The sequence below is a fragment of the Pseudochaenichthys georgianus genome, chromosome 1 (genome assembly GCF_902827115.2).
Source record: "Pseudochaenichthys georgianus chromosome 1, fPseGeo1.2, whole genome shotgun sequence".
In the NCBI taxonomy this organism is placed as follows: Eukaryota; Metazoa; Chordata; class Actinopteri; order Perciformes; family Channichthyidae; genus Pseudochaenichthys; species Pseudochaenichthys georgianus.
Window position 1 is genome coordinate 20,278,447 of NC_047503.1, and position 25,027 is coordinate 20,303,473.

General features: G+C 42.8%; 2 protein-coding genes and 1 long non-coding RNA gene across 3 annotated transcripts in view; all 3 read left to right on the forward strand.

Moving 5' to 3' along the window:
- LOC139434510 (uncharacterized) overlaps positions 1 to 25,027 on the forward strand; it is a 385,392-nt gene that overhangs the window by 223,853 nt on the left and 136,512 nt on the right. The window lies entirely within an intron of this gene.
- Positions 15,703 to 23,135, forward strand: kpna7 (karyopherin alpha 7 (importin alpha 8)). The gene is made up of 12 exons (XM_034080594.1): positions 15,703 to 15,803; positions 15,879 to 16,001; positions 16,079 to 16,164; positions 16,371 to 16,539; positions 16,705 to 16,804; positions 17,967 to 18,049; positions 18,174 to 18,260; positions 18,396 to 18,572; positions 18,783 to 19,016; positions 19,142 to 19,324; positions 19,413 to 19,559; positions 22,994 to 23,135. The coding sequence occupies exons 1-12, from the start codon at positions 15,738 to 15,740 to the stop codon at positions 23,078 to 23,080; spliced, it is 1,542 nt and encodes a 513-aa protein (XP_033936485.1). The 5' UTR covers positions 15,703 to 15,737; the 3' UTR covers positions 23,081 to 23,135.
- On the forward strand, positions 23,338 to 24,806 carry LOC117445155 (ecto-ADP-ribosyltransferase 4-like). Its single transcript, XM_034080607.1, is given in 5 exon segments — positions 23,338 to 24,078; positions 24,081 to 24,277; positions 24,280 to 24,554; positions 24,556 to 24,654; positions 24,656 to 24,806. Coding segments are annotated over 5 exon segments (810 nt in total). The 5' UTR covers positions 23,338 to 23,909; the 3' UTR covers positions 24,726 to 24,806.

The following is a 25,027-nucleotide window of genomic DNA, read 5'->3' on the forward strand; positions in this document are numbered from 1 at the left end:
AGAACATGTAATACTAAACACAGGAACCTCAATGACACATTACTTTAAAAGACCACTAAAGGTAGCTAAACTCCAGACGGTGGCTTTAAAAGCATTTCAATGTAGGGACAGATTGAATAATTTGTCTATATCTATGAATGAACATTGTCTCCATATGTAAAAGTCTTTATTGCAGCTGATTTATAACCCAAGATGTTGATGAGTAGCATCCCACAGAGTTCAAACAGTCAAGCAGTGCTGGTTGCCTCACTGCTATTTAATATAATTAGATATAATGCAGCCTTATTGAGCAATGAAACCTGAGTTCACACACACACACACACACACACACACACACACACACACACACACACACACACACACACACACACACACACACACACACACACACACACACACACACACACACACACACACACACACACACACGTCCATGCATGCTGTGTGCAGATATGGTGGTTTCCTCCTGTTGGTGTGACAGCTCTTAAGCCTCACACATGAAAGACAGACAGGGAAGTTTTATTTCACCTCTTCTCAAAGCAAGCGTGTGAATATGTGTGTGTGTGTGTGTGTGTGTGTGTGTGTGTGTGTGTGTGTGTGTGTGTGTGTGTGTGTGTGTGTGTGTGTGTGTGTGTGTGTGTGTGTGTTTGTGTTTGTTTGACCGTGTTCTCAGCTGGGAGAGGTGTAGACATCGCCGATGAGTTGCCCGATTTTCGAAACATGGCTTCACAAAAACACATCCTTCCTCTCTGCTTCTTTTATCTGTTTCTCTTTTATGAGACATGTAGCTGTTAGTGCAAACACAAAGAATTAATCCTTATACACACACGCAGACGCAGACAGCGCTCAGCTGGTCTGAATATTTCTGGATTAAAGCTTCTCTGTCAGCATCTCAACCTGATTACATGCACACATTGTTTGGCCTCTTGGGGGGAGCACAAATAAACTGTGAACATCAATTTGACATACTGTACATATATACAACACTTTTGAGTTGTGTTGGATGTTAACTACAACGAAAGATCTGCCCTAACAAGGCTAAAGTGTAGTGTATGTACATTGAAATCATAGTGATAATTGTATTATTCAATGGGCTTGCTCCTACCAGTCACAGCTGTGTTGGTACACAGACAGAAACACACACTCAGATTGAAGGTATCAGGTCATGTCTTATTTTGTGATTGTGTCACCGCTTCCTCACCGATGATTTCTCTTTAAATGGAGTGACACCTTAACAAAGAAAGGTAAGGTGCCGTGATGACAGTATGCATACCGGAGGCGTGACGCCATGTAGAGGTGACAGACAATATTTGAAAAAGCATTTGAGTGTTTGCGTGAGAATAAATTAAAGCTGTGTTTGAGTGCTCGTCTTATAGGCACTGTAGCAGCTGAACTTATGAACAGATACAGACAGTTACTATGGCAATAGATACAGATGAGGCACTGTAGAACCATTAAAACGTGCAAATGCACACGCAAAGGTACACACGCACACACACACACACACCCACACCCACACACACACACACACACACACACACACACACACACACACACACACACACACACACACACACACACACACACACACACACATGTTGTTATCAGAAGATCAGGATATGAGTGATCACTGCCTTTCTAAGCCAGGGAGTTTCCTTTCCTCTCTGCGGCTCTATTAAATCAGTGTGTGTGTGTGTGTGTGTGTGTGTGTGTGTGTGTGTGTGTGTGTGTGTGTGTGTGCGTGCACGCGCGTGCGTGCGTGCGTGCGTGCGTGCGTGTGTGTGTGTGTGTGTGTGTGTGCTCTTCACCACTTCCAAGCAGCTTTGACCTGCCAGGAGATAAACAACCTCGTCACCTCAGGTTGTTCTGAGATATACCTCAATTACACACTCAAGAGCGCAGGCAAGCACATGCACTCACACACATTCACACACACACCCTCTCTCTTTCTCACCAGAGAAGCAGCGTATCATATTTGTACCCTTCATTGATGATCTTTGGAAGTGAAAGAAAGCAGTGTTCACTCATCAAGAGCCCCATTCAGAGATTCTGTCACTTGTCATATCACGAGACAAAGCTGTAAAGGACACTGCAGTGACATGCTTCAACACCGCGACTAAGACTCAAGAGGGCAGCGCCTCTGACCCTGCCGACAGGCGGGGCGTCACGCGCATCGCCGAACATAAAATAACATTTAAAAGCTGAAAAGTATTACTGAAAAGCACTACTGGATTCTGAAATCAATAATTAGATCATGACTCTCAATAATAAAGCAGTTGTACAAAGCTCATATTAAGCATATAACATAGGTTAAGTACTTTGTAGCATTAAAACGATAGAAGGGTTCCCAGCTCTGCAAATGGCCGTTTCTGTGATGTAAACAAGGTTTGAGACCCCTGACAAATGTAGACATACATATAATGTAAGGTGAACATACATTTAAAGTGAAACTCAGACCCCATCTTGTTTAGGGTGAGCTGGAACAGAGTTGCAGACATGAGCATTTCTTTAATAAAGCAAATTTGTGTTTTGGGGCTGGTTTAATTAAATGGACTTGACCTAAGTAACAAACACTTTAGACTTGACTTGAAGCTCAAACACACTCAACTGAAGCGGCCAAAGAAGAACACTGTTGGTCCACTGACAACACAAGAAGCCTCACGTCGCCTGCGTCTTTGCAAGTAGTGTCACTGGCTGCACACAAGTCAGTGCGAAGACCACAGCTAACGCAGTATGTGTGCTTAACAGCAAATCTGCCGCAAGGGCCCACTTGTGCCAGGCAGCAATGAGTAGACTGCAAACAGGAAGACTGATGTTTGGGAAAGCAAAAACCCTACCACACAAAGTAATATCTAATATTTATTTATAACTGACAGTGACTTTCTATGCATTGAATGTGCACAGGTCTACGTGTGATTTACACACAGATCAGCATTTGGAAAACCTGAAGCATTGTGACTTACTGTCTGACTTGCCCAAGTTATCTTAGACTGGATCTGATATTTGAACTTAGGCGCCTGTGACTTGCCCATGCCTCAGCTGAATTAAAAGCAGATCTGGATTTAATGACTAAAAACTGGTACTTAATTGTTAAAAGAAACATTTTCCCCTGAAGCTTCTCTGCAACATATTACGTCAAGAACGTTAGAACACCCAGCTACAATGCCTAAACTATGCACGACATTGGCCTCATCAGTTTGTTCCTGTTTCAACGCTCTTGCTCCATTTTGTCCCCCAGAGAGGCTGAAGGCAGGCCGATCCTGCCCAGCTGTAGTGCGCTGAGTCTGGACATGTCAGGGCATGTACACCCCCCAAACATCCACGCAACTGGTGATTTATCTGTGTGTTACGGCTGTGTGCTTTAATCGCTAAAAAGAAACACACAATCTGTCTCACACACAGACAGTGACAGGTGGGGTTTGCGTACAGAACATGTGTGTGTGGGAGATTTCAGTCGCAGTGTGTGTTTATTGCAGAGAATGTGTGCAAGCTTGCAAGAGTGTGAATGTATCGCTAGACTGATGCTTGAAGTCAGGTGGGCAGGCACATCTAGGGTCCCCTTTGAAAATGTGTGTATGCACACACACGCACACACACACCAGCTGTTTCTCTCTTTGATGTCTCTACTTTTTCCATCCTACCCGCAGTATATGCATCCCTCTATCTCTCTCTCACTCACACACACACACACACACACACACACACACACACACACACACACACACACACACACACACACACACACACACACACACACACACACACACACACACACACACACACACACACACACACACACACACACACACAGGTTATGTATCCTCACTGTAGACCTCCATATAATGTTTTATATGCTCATTGTGCTCACATGTCTGGGTTTCGGTGTTCTGCGATTTTCTGACCTGACAAACCATATTAAACGTCACTGTTAAGAGTGTCAGTCCGAAATGTTCTTGCTGAAATATAAATCCACCAAAATGCTTCAAATAAAGATTTTTGTTTTTGCTTACTGGGATCCCCACTTTTTCTGGGATTGCATGCATAAAATACGTGTTGTCATGATGAAAAATATTTGTAATTATATTGAGAAATGTCCTACTAAGAACAGTGTACTTTGGTTTCACACACACACACACATACACACACTCACACCGTAGCAGCTGAACTTATGAACGGATACAGACAGTTACTATGGCAATAGATACAGATGAGGCACTGTAGAACCATTAAAACGTGCAAATGCACACGCAAATGTACACACACACACACACACACACACACACACACACACACACACACACGCACACGCACACACGCACACACACTCACACACACACCTGTCCATATGCCAGTCAGGTATGGTAATTATTGTTTGGATTCAGTGCTTTTGCAGTAGGTGTGTGTCTGCAGTAAAATGTAAAGAACAATGCAGAAATCTACACGTCTCTTTTTTCAAAAATGTCAGCGCTTTTGTTACAAGTGGGACACACTGGCGCTAAAAAATGGATCAGTTTCATAAACAATATATTTTAATAAGCACACTCACACAACGTGGTATGTGAGCTTTTGAGTTCACTTTCTCTAAAAGGCTTTTTTTCTTCTTGCGAAATGTCATCATTGTTGAGCATTTGAAGTATTTGCATTAGGCTGCTAAAAGAGTGGAACCTAAGCCTCAGCTTGACCTTGGCCTTATCGGCATTAACTCGATTTCTCATTCCACATTTAGGTGCATTTTTGTATTTTATTGTCTGTTTCAAAATACAGTACAGCTGTTTAAAGGGTGGCTTCAACCACATGTGCTTTTCCAGTTCAAAGTTGTTTTCGCTCTAGCAGCCATGACGTTTCTATTATAGTTTGAGAGGATAGCCATCGTTCTGCTGCTGCATCTTATTGGCTTGTTTCTGGCAATTTGTGGTTCTCTTAGAAGAGACTAAAGTTTTCAGTGGTAAAAAAAAAATATTACTTTATATTTCCTCACATGATTTTTTACATGCAAGTACATGCAGCACCAGCCTCGGGTATGCAGCTAGAAGCTTATAAGTATATTTATATATATATATATAGTAGAATTATGTAGTAATTGTTTTTCTATATGCTGTCATGTATGAGATTTAACCTATAAGCAAACTAATGTATCATTATAGGTGGATTATTGAAACAGCATTTGTAAAGGAATGACTCTGTCCTAAGCTTTTTGATCTTTTTGTTAGCGGTTTCTCAGCATAGTTTCTGTGAATCAGTGCATTCAAAGCAACTGCATGGGAAACAAAGGACTGTGTTTCTGGAGCCTCAGATCATCAAAAAGCTCAGTTTTAACCCAACATTTTCCTATGTTGTAATCTTCTCCTAACCATCTTGCCTTCACCTTGGAGCCATTAGGACCTTCTAGTGTTACCTGGCCTGTCTGTGGCCCAGCGGAGCCCCAGCCTTTGTCCAGGCCCGGGCAGCAGGTGAATAGGATGCCCATATGAGGGGGCCTCTCAGCCCAGTTACACCTGATACCTGGCTCAAGCCCCCACAACAACACCCACCCAAGAAACCCTCCAAAGTCCCTACTGGACCCCTAAAGCCCCCAACTCCTCCTCCTCTTGTCTGCCTGCCAGCTGGCTTTTCCGTCACAGACACCCACCGAGAATGAAGGATGTTATTGTTGACGGTATTGGCAGCTTTTCCCCCCACTGAGTGTATGTTATGTGTATGTTCTCAGTTCTCTTTTTCTGTAGAGGTTATGTGGGCTCTGTCTGAGCCTCATATATTTGTGTGAACTCTGTGTTCACCTTTGAAGTTCTCTATCATGCATCTCCTCGCCCCCTCCACCCCTCCCAGTCTCCCCTCCGCTGCTTTGATTCCCTTTCTTGTTACGGGGAGTTGGCTGATCCACAGATAATGCCACTCAGTCTCTACTATGCTACATGTTACTGAGAGCTTAGAAGGTTCAGGTGCAGAGCAAATGGAGAACTTTTTTTTCACCTTGTGCAATTTGTATTCAGTTTTACCTAGTATAGGACATTTTGGATAATACTCCTCCTTAATATATGAGTACAGAAAAGGGATGGATGGTTGGAAAGCTGTCCCATTAAGTGTGTTTGCACTGGATCATTGGTGTGCTTTCTCTCTCCACAAACTGTCTATTGCTCCCACTTTTTACTGCATGTCACCAACGTGCTGAAATAGCACGGTCGCTTTAAAGGCATGCAGGTGGATTAAAACAAGCATCACATTTGCATGCTGATGATAGTTTGACTGGGCTGGCTTAAGGACAATAAAATGAAACCTTTTCATTGCTTTTTACTGCACCCACAAACAATCGTAACAGGAGCAACTTCATTATATTGTATTGACATCCTGTTTACTTTTTCGGACCATTTATGTTCTGCCCTGAACACTGCGCAGTTTAGAGGGTATGCAATCCTAGATGTAGATTTAAATCGAAAAGGATTGCAGAACATCTGCTCACCCTGTCATTCTTAAACGATAATAAAAAAAAAAAACATTTCTACTGTTGTTGACGAAACATTTAGTAACTGTTCTGCAGGCTTGGATTGGATCACACTATCTTCACAAGTAGATGGAGTTTGGCGACACTGCAATTGTAAGTTCACACTTGACCTTGGAAACAACAAAACAAACTCACCACAGGATTCATTTGGCAGCTGTCCTGAAGTTTCTAGCTGACAGTGTTGAAGAGCATCCTGCAGTGTTTTCTATCAGCGGTGTCCATGTCATTTCTGGGGGGAAAAGGGCAATAATTTAGTTTTGCTGATATAGGCTTAGTTTGTCGGGGGACATCTTACTTCTTCTGTACGCTCATGTTCCGATTAACCCAGCTTCCCCAAATGTATTTCTTTTTGGTGTCTATATACGCTGGGATCCGGAGTCATGGATGATCCTGCGGTCCTGTGTCCTGGATCGCGAGCCCTGGATCTTGAGTCGTGGCTGTGGTCCTGGATCATAAGTCCTGGATGGATATCCTCGTGGATTCATCTTCCTATTATACACACATGCATTTCCAAACATCTGGACTACCTATGTTGCAAATGTATTATCTTTTCAATTTACACACGGCATCTATTGCACGTCTGTCCGTCCTGGGAGAGGGATCCCTCCTCTGCTGCTCTCCCTGAGGTTTCTCCCATGTTTCCCTTTAAACTGTGGGTTTTCTCCAGAAGTTTTTCCTTGTACGATGAGAGGGTCTAAGGACAGAGGGTGTCGTATTGTCATACTGATATTCTGTACACTCTGTGAAGACCACTGAGACAAATGTAACATTTGTGATATTGGGCTATATAAATAAACATTGATTGATTGAATAACTGGTTATATTATAACATATAAAATAAATACATTTGAGCAACATAGGTATTTAAATGTTTGCTGCATTTTTTATTAAATGCTGTTTTTAATATACAATTATAACAAGGCACAATTCTGAGGGGTTAAAACCCCTAAAATTGTATTTAGAAAAAGGTTTTGCAAACTCAAGAACAATGTTTTCTTATAAATCCAGGTTTTACGAGACAGTAGTCAGTAGTAGTCAGTGCATGTTTTTTGTTTTGTTTTTTTTACAAATTGTACGGTGTCCTTGGGTGTCATGAAAGGCGCCTAAAAATAAAATGTATTATTATTATTATTAAAAGGGAAGATTTTATATTACAATGACATCTAGAAGAAGAAGAAGAAGAAGATTCAACTTATTGTCCTACACTGCTCCCCGGGCGCCGTACATAATGGCAGCCCACTGCTCCTAACACTAGGATTCTACTGTAGGCTATTTTTATTATATGTACAGCACTTTGGCTCGACCAAAAATCGTTTATAAATGTGCTATATAAATAAAGCTTGATTTGATTTGATTACGTAGTACAGGTACTATGTAACAAAACGGTTTCTCTGCATTTGACCCATCCTAGTGTTAGGAGCAGTGAGCTGCCATTATGTACGGCGCCCGGGGAGCAGTGTAGGGAATGGTGCCTTGCTCAGGGACACCTCGGTAGCACTTGGTCTTTCCAGGACTTAAACTGTTGACCTTCCAGTTGCCAAGCCAAGTTCCTATGGACTTCGCCACCACCGCCCTGCTAACAGCATGCCTGCACATTTCCTTGCAATTACACATGAGGTGCTCTGCAGGGGTCCCAGCGGCCCCCTCAACCGCCTCCTAATGACTTTCGTGCCCCCGGTCGCCGGCTTTCTAGGCAGCCTCGTGCCTCAGAGCCTTCCTGGTGCCCCCCCAAGGGGCTCCGGAGGCTTTTCCCAGCAGCAGTTCAGCTACTGGGCTGCCTGTACTTCCGACCCGTAGGTGGTTTCCACCCTAACCCAGGGATACGAATTGCAGTTCTGACGCCGGCCCCTAGCCTTCGGCCGGGTCAGAATGATAGTTATCAGCGATCCGGCGAAGGCCTTAGCTCTGGCCCAAGAGTTGTCCGTCCTCTTGGCCAAGGGCGCAATCGAGCCAGTAGACCCTCTGCTTCAGTCCGGGGGGTTCTACTCTTGTGAGCAAGAAAGTCGGCAGATTCCGTCCAGTCTTGGACCTCAGAGGAATCAACAGACACCCTTCGTGTTGTCGCACAGGGGAAGTGGTTCGCAGCCATGGACTTGAGGGACGCCTACTTCCACGTGCCAATTGCATCCCATCACCGGAAGTTCTTGAGGTTCGCCTTTCAGGGCCGACACTATCAGTTTCGGGTGCTTCCCTTTGGTCTCTCCCTCTCTCCAAGGGTGTTCACCAGGGTCGTGGCGGCAGCTCTCGCACCCCTGTAGGCGCAAAGGCGTGAAGGTCCTGCTGTATCTAGGCGACTGGCTGAAACCCAGAGTGGCCCAGGATACGGCGCGCCTCTTATCTCACGTAGCCCGGTTGGGCCTAACAGTAAACACTGGGAAGAGTTGCCTGGACCCTTCCCAACAGGTCACTTACTTGGGGATGGTCCTAGATTCGGTCGCCATGAGGGCCTACCTGACACCTCGTTGTGTGGACGACATTTCCCACCTTCTTCCCATCTTCAGGCTGGGCAAGATGGTGCCTTACATCCAGTTCCTCCGGCTCTTGGGCAGACTGACGGCTGCCTCAGCCGTTGTGCCCTGAGGCCTGATGTCGCTGCGCCCCATGCAGATGTGGCTGAACGGCCTTGCCCAAATCAACCACCAGGGGGGCACCAGGTTCGCACAGCTGCTCCGGGTTTCACAGAGCCTCTTGTCTTGGGCGCTCCCCCGCCTGGCAGTCTTTCTACGAGGAGACCAGAATCAGGTCGCAGATTGCATTGCTCTGTCGCCACCATTTTAGAGTTCCTGCAGTACCTTCTGGATAGTGGGCGTTCTCACTCCACTTTGAAGGTGTATATGGCTGCTATCTCTGCCCGACATGTTGGAGTCGACGGCGCCACGGTGGGGGGCCACAGGTTGGTGTCCCTCTTTCTGAGAGGGGCTCTAGGGCAGCGTCGCCCTAGTATCCCAAGGGCTCCGGCTTGGGACCTGCCCCTAGTGCTGGATGCCCTATCATCTCCTCCCTTCGAGCCCCTGGCCCAGGTGGGGCTTGAGTGGCTGTCCTTGAAGGCAGCATTTCTGCTTGTCATAACCTCAGGGAAGCGAGTTGGAGAGCTACATGCCCTCTCTGTGAGCGATACATGCCTGAGGTGGAACTCCGATGGCTCGGGTGTTGCCCTCTGGCTGAATGTGGCGTTCCTGCCCAAGGTGCTTCCACTAGCCCACTCCAATCAGCCTATCCAGCTGGGACGCTTTAACATTCCACAGGAGAGTGGCACGTCTGAGTTGCTGGGCCCTGTGCGTGCCCTAAGGGCGTATATTGATGCTACGGCCTATTTACGGCAGTCAGAGCAGCTCTTCGTTTGCCATGGCGGCACTAGGAAGGGTCGTGCTCTCTCTAAGCAGCGGCTGTCCCACTGGGTTGTCGATGCCATCTCGCATGCCTATGGGGCCAGTGGCCGTCCCCCCGCCATCAGGGGTGAGATACCACTCTATGAGGAGCATCTCAACATATTGGGCTGCCCTAAGAGGGGTGCCCCTGGAGACCATCTGCGCCGCGGCATCGTGGGCGTCTTCTGGCACATTCTCCAGGTTCTACCGGGTCAATGTTGCTACTCCTCACCCTTTTGGCGTGGTCCTGTTGCCGAGCTCCGCTGCTTCCAGCTAGGTAAGTAAGTGCTTGGATTCTTCATCACATTGTTGATATAAGTCATCCAGTATTAAAGCACTGCCTCTGGCGGTCAGGGACTAATTAGAACGATAGTTATGTCTGTAACCACGGTTCTATGAGTCCAGGATGACCGCCAGAGTATCCTGTCACTCAGAATTATTGTGTGCCTGTGAGAAGATTCTGGGAACAGATCCTCTGACGACACTGGCAGATATAGCCGGTGTCACGTGGGTCACAGGTGACTTTGTTGTTATTGGTACTCGAGCTGCGCATGCGCGCAATGGACATATCCAGTGCTAAAGCACCGCCTCTGGCGGTCATCCGGGACTCATAGAACCGTAGTTACAGATGCAACTATCTTATAAATACTCCAATGTTTATAATTATTGAACTCTTCATGCATACAATTACATTGTTTATAATTCACTAGAATGCTTGCTGAAAAGAGGCACAATAATTTTTGCTAAGTGATATTATTCTTTGTGTTTACAGCAAATAACAACAAATGACCAACAATCTGGTCATTATATGACACACTTCTGTAGAACCTGGACAAAGTGTTTGTACGTCTTCTTTCTCCTTGCTTCATAAGGAATTGTATGATCTTAATTCAATTCAACTTTGTATCTGCTTCTATGTCTTCTGAACTTTTTTTGACTCACGATCAAATCAAATTTGTATCGATCTTTCAACACTGTGTGGTGTGTGCCATTACACATCTATGTCTGTGTTTGTGTGCACATGTTACTGTGTGAACGCATGTGTCTGTGGGAAATGATAAATGGCTTATTTCGATTTCTCAGCTGTTGAGCCTTATTCCTGTTCATACAGACCAACAACTCGGGCTTTGTCAGCAGAAACAAATCATCTATTAACACACAAACATACACACACACACACACACACACACACACACACACACACACACACACACACACACACACATTGTGCAGCCTGGTCAGCTGTGAGTATGATGGATTGGACTTGAGGTGTGTCTCGGTTATTGATAGGCAGGTGTTGGAGTGGCGGCATGAAATATTAATAGGGTTGAACTAAACGCCAGTCAGGCTAAGAAGAAAGAGAAAGAGACAGGCAGAGAGAAAAGAGAGCGATTAGAGATATTGAAATAATGCAATGACAATTAGCCATGCCTGAGGCATGACAGCGTGTAGCACTTATGATAAGCATTCATATACGTGTGTCTGGGAATTTAAAATATGTCTGATATCAGTGTCAAATTCATCCTTTTCTCAATGGAAATTCCCTCCATCTTTGATACATTTCATGTGCACAAACACATATTTAAATATATCTCTCTCCTCACATCCTGTTGTGGTTCTTTTTTTCCTCCTCTGCTTTGATATCTGAGAACCGTTGACATACGTGAACAGACAAAGCACACCTTTGTCTTTGCAACACCGCATTAGTGTTTGTCATCATTTTTTGCAATCTCTTTTGCGTGTGTCCAAGTTCTTCATACCATAATGATATTAACACACTAACACAAACACATATACACACACACACATACTGAAACACACAATTACCCATCTCTTGCCAAGGATTTGTCCTCAGTGTTACACTTTAAACAGCAAGGAGGGTTGAAACATCCCTCCACGATCAGATGCAGAGAGGGTATACTATGCACACCCTTCTGTGTGTGTGTGTGTGTGTGTGTGTGTGTGTGTGTGTGTGTGTGTGTGTGTGTGTGTGTGTGTGTGTGTGTGTGTGTGTGTGTGTGTGTGTGTGTGTGTGTGTGTGTGCGTGCGTGCGTGTGTGTGTGTGTGGGTGTGTGTGTGTGTGTGTGTGTGTGGGTGTGTGTGTGTGTGTGTGTGTGTGTGTGTGTGTGTGTGTGTGTGTGTGTGTGTGTGTGTGTGTGTGTGTGTGTGTGTGTGTGTGTGTGTGTGTGTGTGTGTGTGTGTGTGTGTGTGTGTGTGTGTGTGTATTGATGCAGCACTGCAGAACAATCTATACTAATGATTTCCCATAGACACCTCAAGTTGATCTGGGAACCTGGGAGGATGGGAGGGAGAGAAGTCAAAAGAGACGAATGAAGAGATGAGGAAAAGAAAGGAAAAGGCAGCACAGGGATAGAGAGAGATGGAGGAACACCGGTGATGTGAATCGACATTTTACAACCGAAACATTGGGAGTACGCTGTTTGACTAAATTAAGTGCTAATTGTTGTGCTTTTTATGTATAACTTTGTAGAGAAGCAGCTTGTAGAATGCCAGGTTGTGCAAAATCTGTGTTATTAATCATTTCAAAACTCATATCCTAAGGTTTTGCCACTTTCAAATAAGTTGTCATCAGAATTTAGTAAGTCAAGGTTAGAAAGGCTGTGGAAAATGTTGATAAAGCGGCTTTTTATAAATGGGTTCTGTTGCTTTGAACCAGATTGTTTATCATTAATACAGCCTTTAACTACAAATGGAAAACACAAAGTGGCAAATGCCTGGTAGTGTGTGTGAGCTCTGACTTGAAGCTGTGGTTCTTGGCTGTTGCTTTTGCATGTTTGGCAATAATTATCCTCTTTAGCTGATGAAGAGCCATTCTCGGCTTGAACACACACTTTAAGTACAACATATATTCTACAGTGTTGCAAGAACAATCACTGCAAAGGTTCATGACAAGAACACGAATGATAAACGCTTATGCATATGCATTATTTATCATCCACCAATAATGAATGATAGAACCCGTGACTGCATTTAATGTTTCTTCAACTCTCATTGTATATATTAAACTCACATAAAACAACTGGATGCAAATAAACAAATAGATATATTTTTAGATTATAGTTTTCACTGCATTCATTTACATGAGGTATCATGTAATTATAAATATGTTAGAGTACATAAATATGTGTATATATGTGTATATGTGTATGTATGTATGTATGTATGTATGTATGTATGTATCTAAGTGTGTGTGTGTGTGTGTGTGTGTGTGTGTGTGTGTGTGTGTGTGTGTGTGTGTGTGTGTGTGTGTGTGTGTGTGTGTGTGTGTGTGTGTGTGTGTGTGTGTGTGTGTGTGTGTGTGTGTGTGTGTGTGTGTGTGTGTGTGTGTGTGTGTGTGTGTGTGTGTGTGTGTGTGTGTGTGTGTGTGTGTGTGTGTGTGTGGGGGGGGCCTTGACCTGCACAGTGGAATTTCCTCCATTCACCTCACATTTTTCAGACTAACAAAGTCAAAGACAACAGGGCAGAAACACTCCACACCCTTCGAGGCGTATCTGAGGAGCAATAAGCACTTCCAGGTAAAATGGCCAGCAGCATGATCTCACGGGCAAAGAGACACACAAGTTGTGCACACACAAGTGAACACTCTGCAAAAGGTTCACATCAGCAGGTCAGTATGCCACAAATGATATCGACAATTGTTATATTCTGAAGAAAACATTGTAAGAGTAAAAAAGAGTGGAGTGTGATTCACCTGAAGCATAAATGCCATATTTTAACCCTTCTGGCAAAGTTTCACATTCACCCTCTGACTGGCAGTCTGGCCTCTACAGTAATGACAATAATAGAGAGCATGAGAACAAATGAAATCATCTCTTGTGCTTTGACAAAAAATCCATAAAAAATGTCATCTGTGGAAGCCGTAGTACTGTAAAAAGCACGACCAATCATTTTAGCCGGCCCGGCTAAAGTAATTGGATGGCCTACCTGCCTGTCAGCCTTCCATCTGTGCACAAACTTATCTCATGCCCTCATTGGTCATGTGCGTGTGTTGGAGGAGGGGCTCTGTAAGGAAGTGGCAGATTTTTTACGGCTGTGTATTTTCCAAAATGACCTACCCCACCTTTAAGAGCATTCCATGGAATATAACAAAAAGTGTTTCTGAAATAAATTACATACCCCACCTTTAATGACTTCATTTTCATGCTGTGAGGTGAATGATGCCTATCACTTTAAATGCACTAAACACTATCCGCTAACCAATACACATCAAATTGGCTTGAGCAAGGCACTATGAGCAGGTGTATTTCAACAAAGCTCTTTAGATAGATTAAAGTCCATTCCTCTCTTCCCTTTACTAGCCTATGAAAACCCTAAAATTAATAATCAATAAAACAAATGAGTTGGAAGAATTGTGGCTTGTTAAAGCCGCATTAATGCATCACAAACAATCAAACAGTTACATAGTCAACATCATCTGTCCCACACCACTATTAACATTCAATATCTTTATTCATCTTTCTTCCCATCTGACTTTTTGGGGTTTAAAGATCCATCAATCTGGATAATACAGTATGTTGTTACAATCCAATATTATCTATCCAAAAGTAAAAAGAATGACACATATTTCTTTTTCCAGCGCCCTTAGTGTGAACAGCTAGTGGCACAAACGTTGCCAAATGTGAAATTGTTATGAACCTAACACTGAAGTGTAAAAAGCTCTTTTTTTCCTTATTAACCCATAAGAAGTCCAGATGTATTTCCTTTTAAAAGTTCAGTTTGGAGAGTTCAAGGGGAAGGTATCCTCATCAATGCAACATAAGCTTGTGTCTATGTGTGTGATACAGGAAGGTGTGAGAAAGAAGGTTTACAGTGCTGCATTTGAGGAAACATCCTTGATGAGGGTTATAGCCCAACTCAGGGTGGTGGTGAGGTTGCAGAAAGAAAGTGTGTTTAAACCTGCACAAACACTCACAGCCATATGACCCTTGTGTGCATGTGTTCTCAAGAGGAAGTGATTATAACTTGGCGAGGGGGAAACCTCCACTTAAGCTGCCATTGTTCAGACCTTCCTGGTTTTTACAGAGGAAGACTCAATTCTGTCACACTTTTTCTCTAACTCACTTTCCCCCTCAGAGGCTTTCTTCTCTTTTATTAATTAGATATACCCTTTTCCTTTATTTGCCCGACCTTTGTTTTGCATTGATGTGGCTAAACTACATTGAACTTAAATAAATGTATCAATATATCAAGTTTCACACACAGGCCAGATTTAATTTGTGTTATGCTGCCATCTATTGTCTAAAATCGGCCATGACTTGTTGGTCCGTTATTTTTAATATATAATGTTTACACTGTAAACTTGCCAGGCAGGCATACTGTTATTTATTGACTATTTCACTTTATTCGTTAGATTTTGATTTAGTATATTTAAATTATTTAAACATGTAAGTGCTGAACAACGTATAGTCAACAGAAAGATCGTTTTAGTTTTTTACCCTGTAGTAAACTGATCATAAAAATAGCTACTTTTGTTTTAGAACATGCAACCAGTTTAAAAAAGAGACATTAGAAACATAAACGTATTGAAGTCTTTAAAAACATGGACCAAATGTCATGGTAGGCTATATATGAACATTACTAGCCTTTGAGTAATCAAAAGAAACAAATTAAAATTATTATTCTTCTAAATCACATTTTATAAATAAATAGATTGGTTCGCCTATTGCTGGAGGGAACTGAACGTGCAGCAGCTTTGATTGAAACGCGCACAGCTGCACGTGCATCAATCACAGCTAATTAGCTACACCTGAGGCGGATATGTCCTATAAAACCTCCCTGCGGAAGCTTTCATTAAGTTTCACCTTTAGTCAAGCAGCAAGCACGGTTTCGCCCTGCGTAAAACAGCCACTATGCCTACCAAGAACGTTGTTGACGCGCGAATCTCCAAATTCAAAAACAAGGGGAAGGATCCAGCAGTAAGTTAATGTTATTTTGTTCACTGACGTGCGTGTTAATGTTTTTATCAACACTGCATCTCGGTCTATTGGCAGACACTTCGAGAGAAACGGATCTCTGCGTGCGTGGAGCTGCGCAAAGCTAACAAAGATGAAAACTTCCTGAAGAGAAGAAACATCTCGGTGGACCTCTCTTCTGATTACATCTCCAACGAGATGGTCAGTAGGCTACACAGAAAACCCTACAAGTTTGTTAAAACTAGCGGAGCCTCTAACGGTGTTTCTGTCATTTATAGGTGGCCTCGTTAGTCATTGAGGATATCATTAAAGACGTGAACTCCAACTGCAGGGAGTCCCAAACCCGAGGGTGCCAGGCCGCCAGGTGAGGGATCACTTCTAAATGTGTGTTGTAACCATAGACTGTATATATAAGGTTGTAACCATGTGATCTGTCGCACAACACAATAGTATCCTATATATTTGATGAGCATTTCTGACCCAAAAAACCCCACAATTTTGGAACATTTCAAATGTATTCTTTAAACATATGCCTGGTAAGACGTATATATTTCCTCCATCCTTCCTCAGAAAGCTGCTGTCTCAAGAGCGTAACCCCCCTCTGAAGGAGATCATAGATGCAGGGCTGCTGGGGCGCTTTGTGTCCTTCCTGAGTATGGATGATGAGCCCAATCTGCAGTTTGAAGCAGCTTGGGCCCTTACAAACATTGCCTCTGGGACATCTTGGCATACTCAACAGGTGTGAACAGTCTTGCAATAGGAATGCTAAACTAATGTTGTTAACAGTGCCATTTAACTGGAACAGGTGATCAGGATCCTTGATAACATCTTATGTTTAAAACGGACCGGATGTATTTAATAATATAAGTGGATTGAAAGTGCAACATAACTTTTTGTGTCTCAGGTGGTGGAACATGGAGCTGTACCATCCTTCATCGCCTTGCTGGCTTCACCCATGTTGCACATCAGTGAACAGGCTGTCTGGGCTCTTGGAAACATTGCAGGTTAAATGCTAAATTAATGTTTTATATAGCTAATATTTCTGAGTTTGACATTGAATTAAAACAACTGATACATGTTTAGAGTAAATGGTAAAGGTTTTGAAAAAACAAATGAAAGTGGTTTTGGACAATGATTCGTATAGCTGTGAAGGGAATTCAGGCTCATGTCTTGTAATGGGGGTCTGTCCAGGCCCGGTTCTACGGGGGTGCATAAGGGTGCATTGCACCCTCAGTTGAGTTGTTATGCACCCTCATTTGAAAAATTAAAAGTGAATTTTTTTTTTTTTATTAAAAGTGAAAAATATTACATATATAATAATAGTAGTAATAAGAAGAAGAATATAGTTGAAATTTTAATTGTGGTTAAAGAACATTGTCTGCTGCATTATTTGGTCAATTTAAACGGTAAGTAACGTTATTATGGCAGGTGCGCGTGACCTGTGCCCCTGCACGTTCGTCATTTGCAAAGTGCTTACACAGCAGTCAGTGATGGACATCAGAAAATGGTTAAAACAACCAGCCCTTATCGCCAGCAGTAACACTGCATCTACTGCAGGTAATAAAAGTTCAGATCATGGGGAGATTACGTTACCCGCGGCCACTGTCATGGACACTAACGTCCTCCCGCCCGACTCGCCGGCTTTTCCCGCCTCGCCTTCTTCGTTGCCCCAAACACTGCCACCCCTCGGCGGCCCGCAAGTGCCAGAGGACCTCGGCAAAACTGAGCCTGCCCAGGTATATTAAAAGTACCCAACTCGCCTGTACAGTGGGGTAAGGTGCTCATTTTGCAGCTCATGGTTTCACAACAGAGATTGGCTGGAATATTCCTCAAAAAAATATGCCATCTTCTGCTATGCATGTAGACATGTCGGTCTTGAAAGGGGAGTGATTTGTAAAATATCCATAAAGAAATGGTAAATCTGCTTACAGTTCTGTTTCATATGGGTGTCTAGATGTATCCATAGATCTCTTCATTTTGCTCTCAAAGTGCACCAGATTGATGCTTTTAACTCTTAACTGCACCCTCTCTAATCTCAGTTGCACCCTTAGTCATTTTGTTCTGGAACGGGGCCTGGGTCTGTCACTCCACTGTCCAAAGGCTTAGTTTTTAAATGTAATTGTGGTGGTAAACTGAAACTCCATCACAAATGTAACTTCTCTACAGGTGACGGTGCATCTTATCGAGACATCCTGATTGAGTGCAATGTCGTCCCAGCCTTACTGGCACGAATCAGCCCAGACACACCAGTAAGTAAAAACAGGCTCAGATTGTTCACTTGACATGCATTTCCTTTTTTCCATTATACCTGAGTGACAACTTCATAAGGGCAGAACTGCTGCAGTGTTTGTCTAAATGTTTTGATTACTCCAGGTTGGCTACTTGCGTAACCTGACATGGACATTATCCAACCTGTGTCGGAATAAGAACCCGTTCCCACCCTTGTCTGCGGTCCTGCAAGTGAGTAAAATGCTGGATAATTTATTAACAGCCTTGCAGATTTATCGAAGCTCGGCTCAGAAGATCAACACCCGGTCAAGATGGGTCCAGATTACTAGCGAGATGACTAATGTGCTGTAACTGTTGCCCCTTCAGATGCTTCCCTCTTTGATTCAGTTGCTCCATCTCAGTGATAAGGACATCTTGTCTGATGCATGCTGGGCAATCTCTTACCTCTCAGACGGCGACAATGAGCGCATTGATATTGTTGTGAGAACTGGCATCGTCCCTCGGCTGGTGGAGCTCATGAGCCACAAGGAGATCAGTGTCATGGTAGTGTTCTCAAACTCACTATTCAACTCAATTTTAAAACTGGAATAAGATCTGTTGCTGCACCATCAATGTGAGACAAGTCTCTTTCTGATCATGCAACACAAGTAGCACCTCAAATGTTAAAGTAAAGCTTTTGGTCAAACCAGAATCGTATTACCTGCCCTGTCACTAACTATGGTTCAGTCAATCAGTTTCTTGTCTGCCCTTCAGACCCCGGCTCTCCGCTCAATCGGGAACATAGTGAGTGGCTCGGACCTGCAGACCCAGGTGGCCGTCGATGCCGAAGTTCTAAAAGTCATACCTGTACTGATGAAGCACAAGAAGCCCAGTGTTCAGAAGGAGGCAGCGTGGGCGTTATCCAACATTGCTGCAGGACCATGTAGGCAAATCCAACAGCTGATCACATGTGGCCTGCTCCCTCCCCTGGTGGAACAGCTCAGAAATGTAAGATCAAGAGTGACCTTCTGATCCTTGTCCAGTCTAGACATCAGTGTGCACTGTAGTATTACTTGACATTAGTAATTCTTTATGGTCTTATAATGTAAACGGGGACTAATTGTTTTTCTTAGGGAGACTTTAAAACTCAAAGGGAGGCAGTGTGGGCAGTGACAAACTTCACCAGTGGGGGCACTGTGGAGCAGGTGGTCCATTTGGTGCAGAGTGGGGCCCTGGAAGCAATCATCAACCTGTTGCAGGTCAAAGATGCTAAAGTCATCCTGGTCATACTGGAGGCCATCAACAACATCTTCATGGTGAGTGTGAAACTTTAACTTCTAATAGTTTTAAACTTCAGTTGGACAGATGCGAGATGGTTTTGGTTACCTTGCATTGTCTTTTCAGGCAGCAGAGAAGCTCGGGGAGACTGAGAAACTGAGCCTTTTGGTTGAAGAGCTTGGAGGACTTGACCGTATTGAGATGCTGCAGAACCATGACAATGAGTTGGTGTACCAGGCTGCTCATACCCTCATAGAGAAGTACTTTGGTGATGTAAGTAGCCCATTATTTCAATATTTCCTACATTTGAGATGAGGATTAGTGAATGAACATTCTCAAAGTGTTCTTGTATTCTATGTTAATTTGTGAACCTCATTGAAAGTCTTTGAATTATGCTTATATGTCTGAAGGCACAAACAATTACCGGTTGCCTTGTCACAGTCAATCTGCTCGACAAAATATGTTTATCTTTTTTGTTTTCCTGCGATGATGGTTCTTCAGGACTGCTTCTTAAGCTCTAATCACACTCTCGCAGACTTTTCCGGTGATTCTAAAGTAGATGACAATCTATGTGTGTCGCTTAAGAGGAAAAGATGCCTGGTTTTGTTGTTATTACTGTCAGGAAATGTACAACCTAACCCTGGTCCGCCCAGTAGTAATAGTCAGATCGCTACTCCTGCTGATTTTAAAGCTAGATCTGGGTTGGGTTTCATCCACTTGAATGTGCGCAGTCTGTTAGGTAAACTAGATTTTGTCCTTATCTGGGCAAGCTCGACTGACGCTGACGTCATTGTTTTATCAGAAACATGGCTAAATAAGTCTATTTTGGCCTCTGATATTGCCTTAAATGGTTGTGTATCGTACCGACCGGCCTAATAAAGGTGGTGGCGTTGCCATTTATGTTAAGAATAAGTTCAGTGTATCCACATTAGTTTCCAAATCGATCAGTAAGCAATTTGAATTTTTAGCCTTAAATATAGAAGTGGAAAAGGGTCAACAGGTCATGGTCGTGGGCTGTTACAGACCCCCCTCAGCTGTCAAAGACTCCTTGTCTTCGCTAGCAAATCTTTTATCGCAACTTGACTACAAGGAAATAGTGCTACTTGGAGATTTTAACTGGGACTGGTTAACTGCAGTGTCAGAGGATTTTAAAAACCTTTGTATCTCTTTAAATGTTACTCAGATTGTTGACAGTCCTACTCGCCCAAATATTAAGTCCCCTAATAAATCCTCCCTAATTTATATCATTCTAACTAATATTCCCTATAAATACTCAGCTGTGGGAGTATTTGCGAATGATCTGAGTGACCACTATGTTGTAGCCACAATTAGGGACACAAAAGTCCAAAAGGTTAAACCTCGTATTATCATCAAGAGAGACATAAAACATTTTGTGGAGCAGGGTTTTGTACATGATCTGTTTGGGGATAATTGATTTGTGTGCTGATGTAGAAACCGCATGGTCTTATTTTTATCTTGGTTTTATGGAAATTATAGATAGACATGCACCCCTGCGTACATTTAGAGTGAAGGGACGAGACAATCCTTGGTATTCTGCTAATCTGTCCAGTCGCCTGCATGAGAGAAACAAGGCCTGGGCAAAGGCTAGGAAATCAGGCTCAGAGGTAGAATGGCTGCGTTTTAGGCAGCTAAGAAATAGCTTCACTTCACATGTCAAAAGTGCTAAATCTAAGTATTATCTGTCAGTTACCACAAAGAATCTGAACAACCCTAGAAAATTCTGGAAAGCCATAAAATCGATATCCACCGGTGATATCCGTAATGAGCTACCTCCGTGCCTTACCACAGCATCTGGCACTATCGGATAGGGCTACCATGTTAAATTGTTTTAATGAGCATTTTGTGTCCTGTGGCTCAGTTTCATTCCGTTTCTAATTCTGCTTCTGTGAACACCTCAGTCGGTGACACAGAACAATGTGGCCTGGAAAACCCTTTCAGTTTTACTCCTTTTACTGTTGATGTTGTTCGTGAAGTCTTAACCAAGCTAGATCCTAAAAAGCCGGCTGGTCCGGACAACGTAGAACCTTTCTTTTTAAAGATAGCTGCAGATTTTATTGCTCCACCTCTCACTACTCTTTTTAACCTCTCTCTCAGCACGAACAAAATCCCAAAAGTATGGAAGTCTGTATGTCCTGCCACTACTAAAAGGAGGGGAGGCCACCTTATTGAACAATTATAGACCATCTCTAAATTGTCAGTTCTGGCTAAGGTTCTTGAACGCCTAGTGAGTGAACAAGTAAAGGAGTTTTTATGTACACATGACATCCTGTCTAAACATCAATCAGGCTTCAGAAAGCAACACAGCACCATCACTGCCACAATGAAAGTGGTAAATGATATTACGAGTATTTTAGATAATAAGCAGAGTTGTGCAGCTCTGTTTGTTGACCTATCCAAAGCTTTTGATACCGTCGATCATTGCATTTTGAAGCAGAGGCTGGTCAGTATTGGCATATCCAGCCATGCAGTGGGGTGGTTTGTGAACTACCTCTCTGAAAGGTCCCAATGTGTTCAGTTTGATGGGCTGTCTTCTGAGTGGTTAAACATCACTAATGGTGTACCACAAGGTTCAGTTTTAGGTCCGCTATTATTCTCGATCTATAATAGTTTAGGTGAAAATGTCGAAGGAGCAACCTTACATTTTTATGCGGACAATACCGTTATGTACTGTGCAGGTCCCTCGATTAACGAGGCTGTTGTTAAATTACAGGCTGTTTTTAACATTATTCAGGCTTAGCTCTCTGAGCTTAAGCTTCTTTTAAATGTGGATAAAACCAAGGTAATGCTCTTTTCTAAAGCTAAAAATACACCGGAGACGGCTTTGGATATTGTAACTACGCAAGGAATAAAACTTGACGTGGTTACCTGTTACAAATACTTGGGTATCAGGCTTGATGATTGTCTCACTTTTAAATTTCATGTAAATAACCTGCTTAAAAAGCTGAGGGTTAGGCTAGGTTTCTTTTACAGAAATAAGTTCTGTTTCTCGCTTGAAAAGGCTAGTCACTGTGACCTTTTTACCTGTGCTGGACTATGGTGATTTGTTATATATGAATGCACCTGCCAATTACCTGAGCAAGTTAGATGCTGCGTATCACAGTGCACTGAGATTTTTGACAAATTGTAAAGCACTTACGCATCACTGTACCCTGTATACCAAGGCGGTTTTGCCATCACTTACCGTACGGAGGCTCAGTCACTGGTACTTTTTCATTTACAATGCCATGGTGGATAAACTACCATCTTATATCTGCTCTCTGCGAATTGAAAGTACTTATTGCCTGAGATCGCATGCTGTAGTTTTATTAAATGTGCTAGGACTGTCTTAGGGAAGAAAGCTTTTAGATGTGCAGCTCCACTAACATGGAACAGTCTGCAAAAAGAATGGAAAATTACCAAGCTAGTACCACTAAATGTTTTTAAAGCTCGGTTGGATGCTACAAAATCAGATGCTGTTGGTACATGTGGTTAAATATGTAAATTGTAATCCCTGTACATTTTGGTGTATGATGTCCTTTTGTTGTTCTGTTATTTATGTCGTCTTGTGGAACCTACTGCTGCAGGTCTCCCGTGAAAAAGAGATCATTGATCTCAATGGGATTTTACCTGGATAAATAAAGGTTTTGAATTGAAGGCATTTTCTAAATGGTATTTTCTAAATGTGACGTATTATTTATCTCTCCTAGGGTGATGTCGTGGGAGTCAAAGTCGAGAGTACAGAGGAAGCATTTGTATTCAAGACTTCTGATGTCAAGAGAACTTTTGAATTTTAAACGTACTATTGTATGCGTTTGAATTAATGTTGAATAAATAAAGGTTGTATATTAACTGGTGTAGTATATTTGCTTTGATGAAGGTTGCATTGGGAATGCTTTTGAAACCTGTTTGTAAAGGTCTATTGATCCAGGGCAAAGTAATGGCCACTTTTATGGATAAAATGATCTGTTAAACTGACTTTATTGTAGCTGATTAAAAATAGTTTTAAAGTATTTAAGGTCATTCAATATATTAGAGGAATCATCATTGCTGATAAACATTTCATGAGCTATGACTTGTGAAGCTAAAGAGTTAAGCAAGCAGTAAAAGGGACTTTTTTTTCTTTTACCAAAAGTCAGGTTTCAGTTTACTTCACTAAACTTTTCCACTTGCAAGTAAAAAAGGAATGGCCTATGCTCACTCATAGCTAATTGGGTAAAAACAGAGGTAGATTTTTATTTTCCAATAAATGTTAACATTACCAAGTGTTTGGTTTTACCACTGTCAAAACTGACTTTTAAAATGTGGAAACTTACATATAATGAATTAAGCACATGTTCTCAATGGCCTAAAAGTGTGTTGACAATGACATGCACATATAATTAAAGATTGTTACATCACATTTCAATACAGAAGCGAACAATGTATTGTGATCAAAGCATTTAAAAGTGACTTTTCTAAATGCCACATTGACACACTGACAAGTGAAACCAGAACTATCTGCATGGGTGAATCCGCCGCTGCGGTGTGAAGAGGAAACACTGGTACTTTTCAGGCTCTAGCTCCGAGCCGGCCCTGAAAATGTGTTTGTGTGAAAGGGGCAATAGACGCTTTTGAAAAGCTCTGATGTCCAGAAGGAGTGTTGCGACATCATCCTCACAGGAGGCTACAACGGACTCCTCTTCAGAGTCTGAAGCTCCTGTAAATGTTCAGAATACCTCCAATCAGGCTGCCATGCAGAATACCACAAATGCCTCACATGTTGCCTCTGGTCTGTCTGTCATCATAATCCCCCTCAGCTTGACTCTGTGGACGACATGTATTACGGCTGCTCCCACAAGATGCTGATCAAAGTAAAACATCACTACTTCCCTCGGAGCACAGGGGAAGGTCTGCACTCCGTGTACACCAACCTTTGTGCTGTTAAAGCCATGAGGAATAAAGACAACTATGATCCGCTGTCTTTTAATCACTTCCGGGCTCTGTGCCTACACGGGTGGGTGGGTCGTATGGAGAGTTGAACCGAGCAGTCCGCAGAGGGAAGGCTTCCTACGGGACCTCGTTTGAATTCCACTGCCTCCACTTCCTGCTGTCTGATGCCATCCGGCTCCTAAAACTCAACCAAAGAAGCTGCTTCACCACCTACAGGAGGAGCAAACTGCTCTTCAGTGGTGAACCTGGACAAACTATGCGCTTCGGTTCATTCTCCTCCAGCAAGGACCTGAGACAGTTTGGACAGAGGACCTGCTTTGAGATAGGCACTGAAACGTGTGTATCTCAAGTCATATTCAGAGTTTGATTCAAACAAGGATGAAGTATTAATTCCTCTGTATGAAATGTTCAATATTGTATCAGGACAGAACCATTTACACTGATGTCTACAAGCTGGAGACGGCCGGACTTTACAGCAGTCTCAACTGCCAGGCTGTGGAGCCTTTTTAGAAGTTAGCAACACTTTGTTTAATAATGAAGTGTAACTACTGTCACCAGCAGCCACATTTCTATTTTGCTTCACAATCTTGAGTTTATTAAAACAATGTTTTTTTTTTGTTGTATTTATTATATATTTGTATTATAACTATATATTTGTGCTGAAGACTTTTCCTTAAAAGTCCTACATTTTATTTGACTGTTTTTATTGTCTTTTGTTTGTATTTGACATTGTGGGAGAAGCCAGTGTTCTCAATGAGATCTTACAAACTCAATCCGAAGATCATTTTATAAACAGCCCAATGACAGGGACA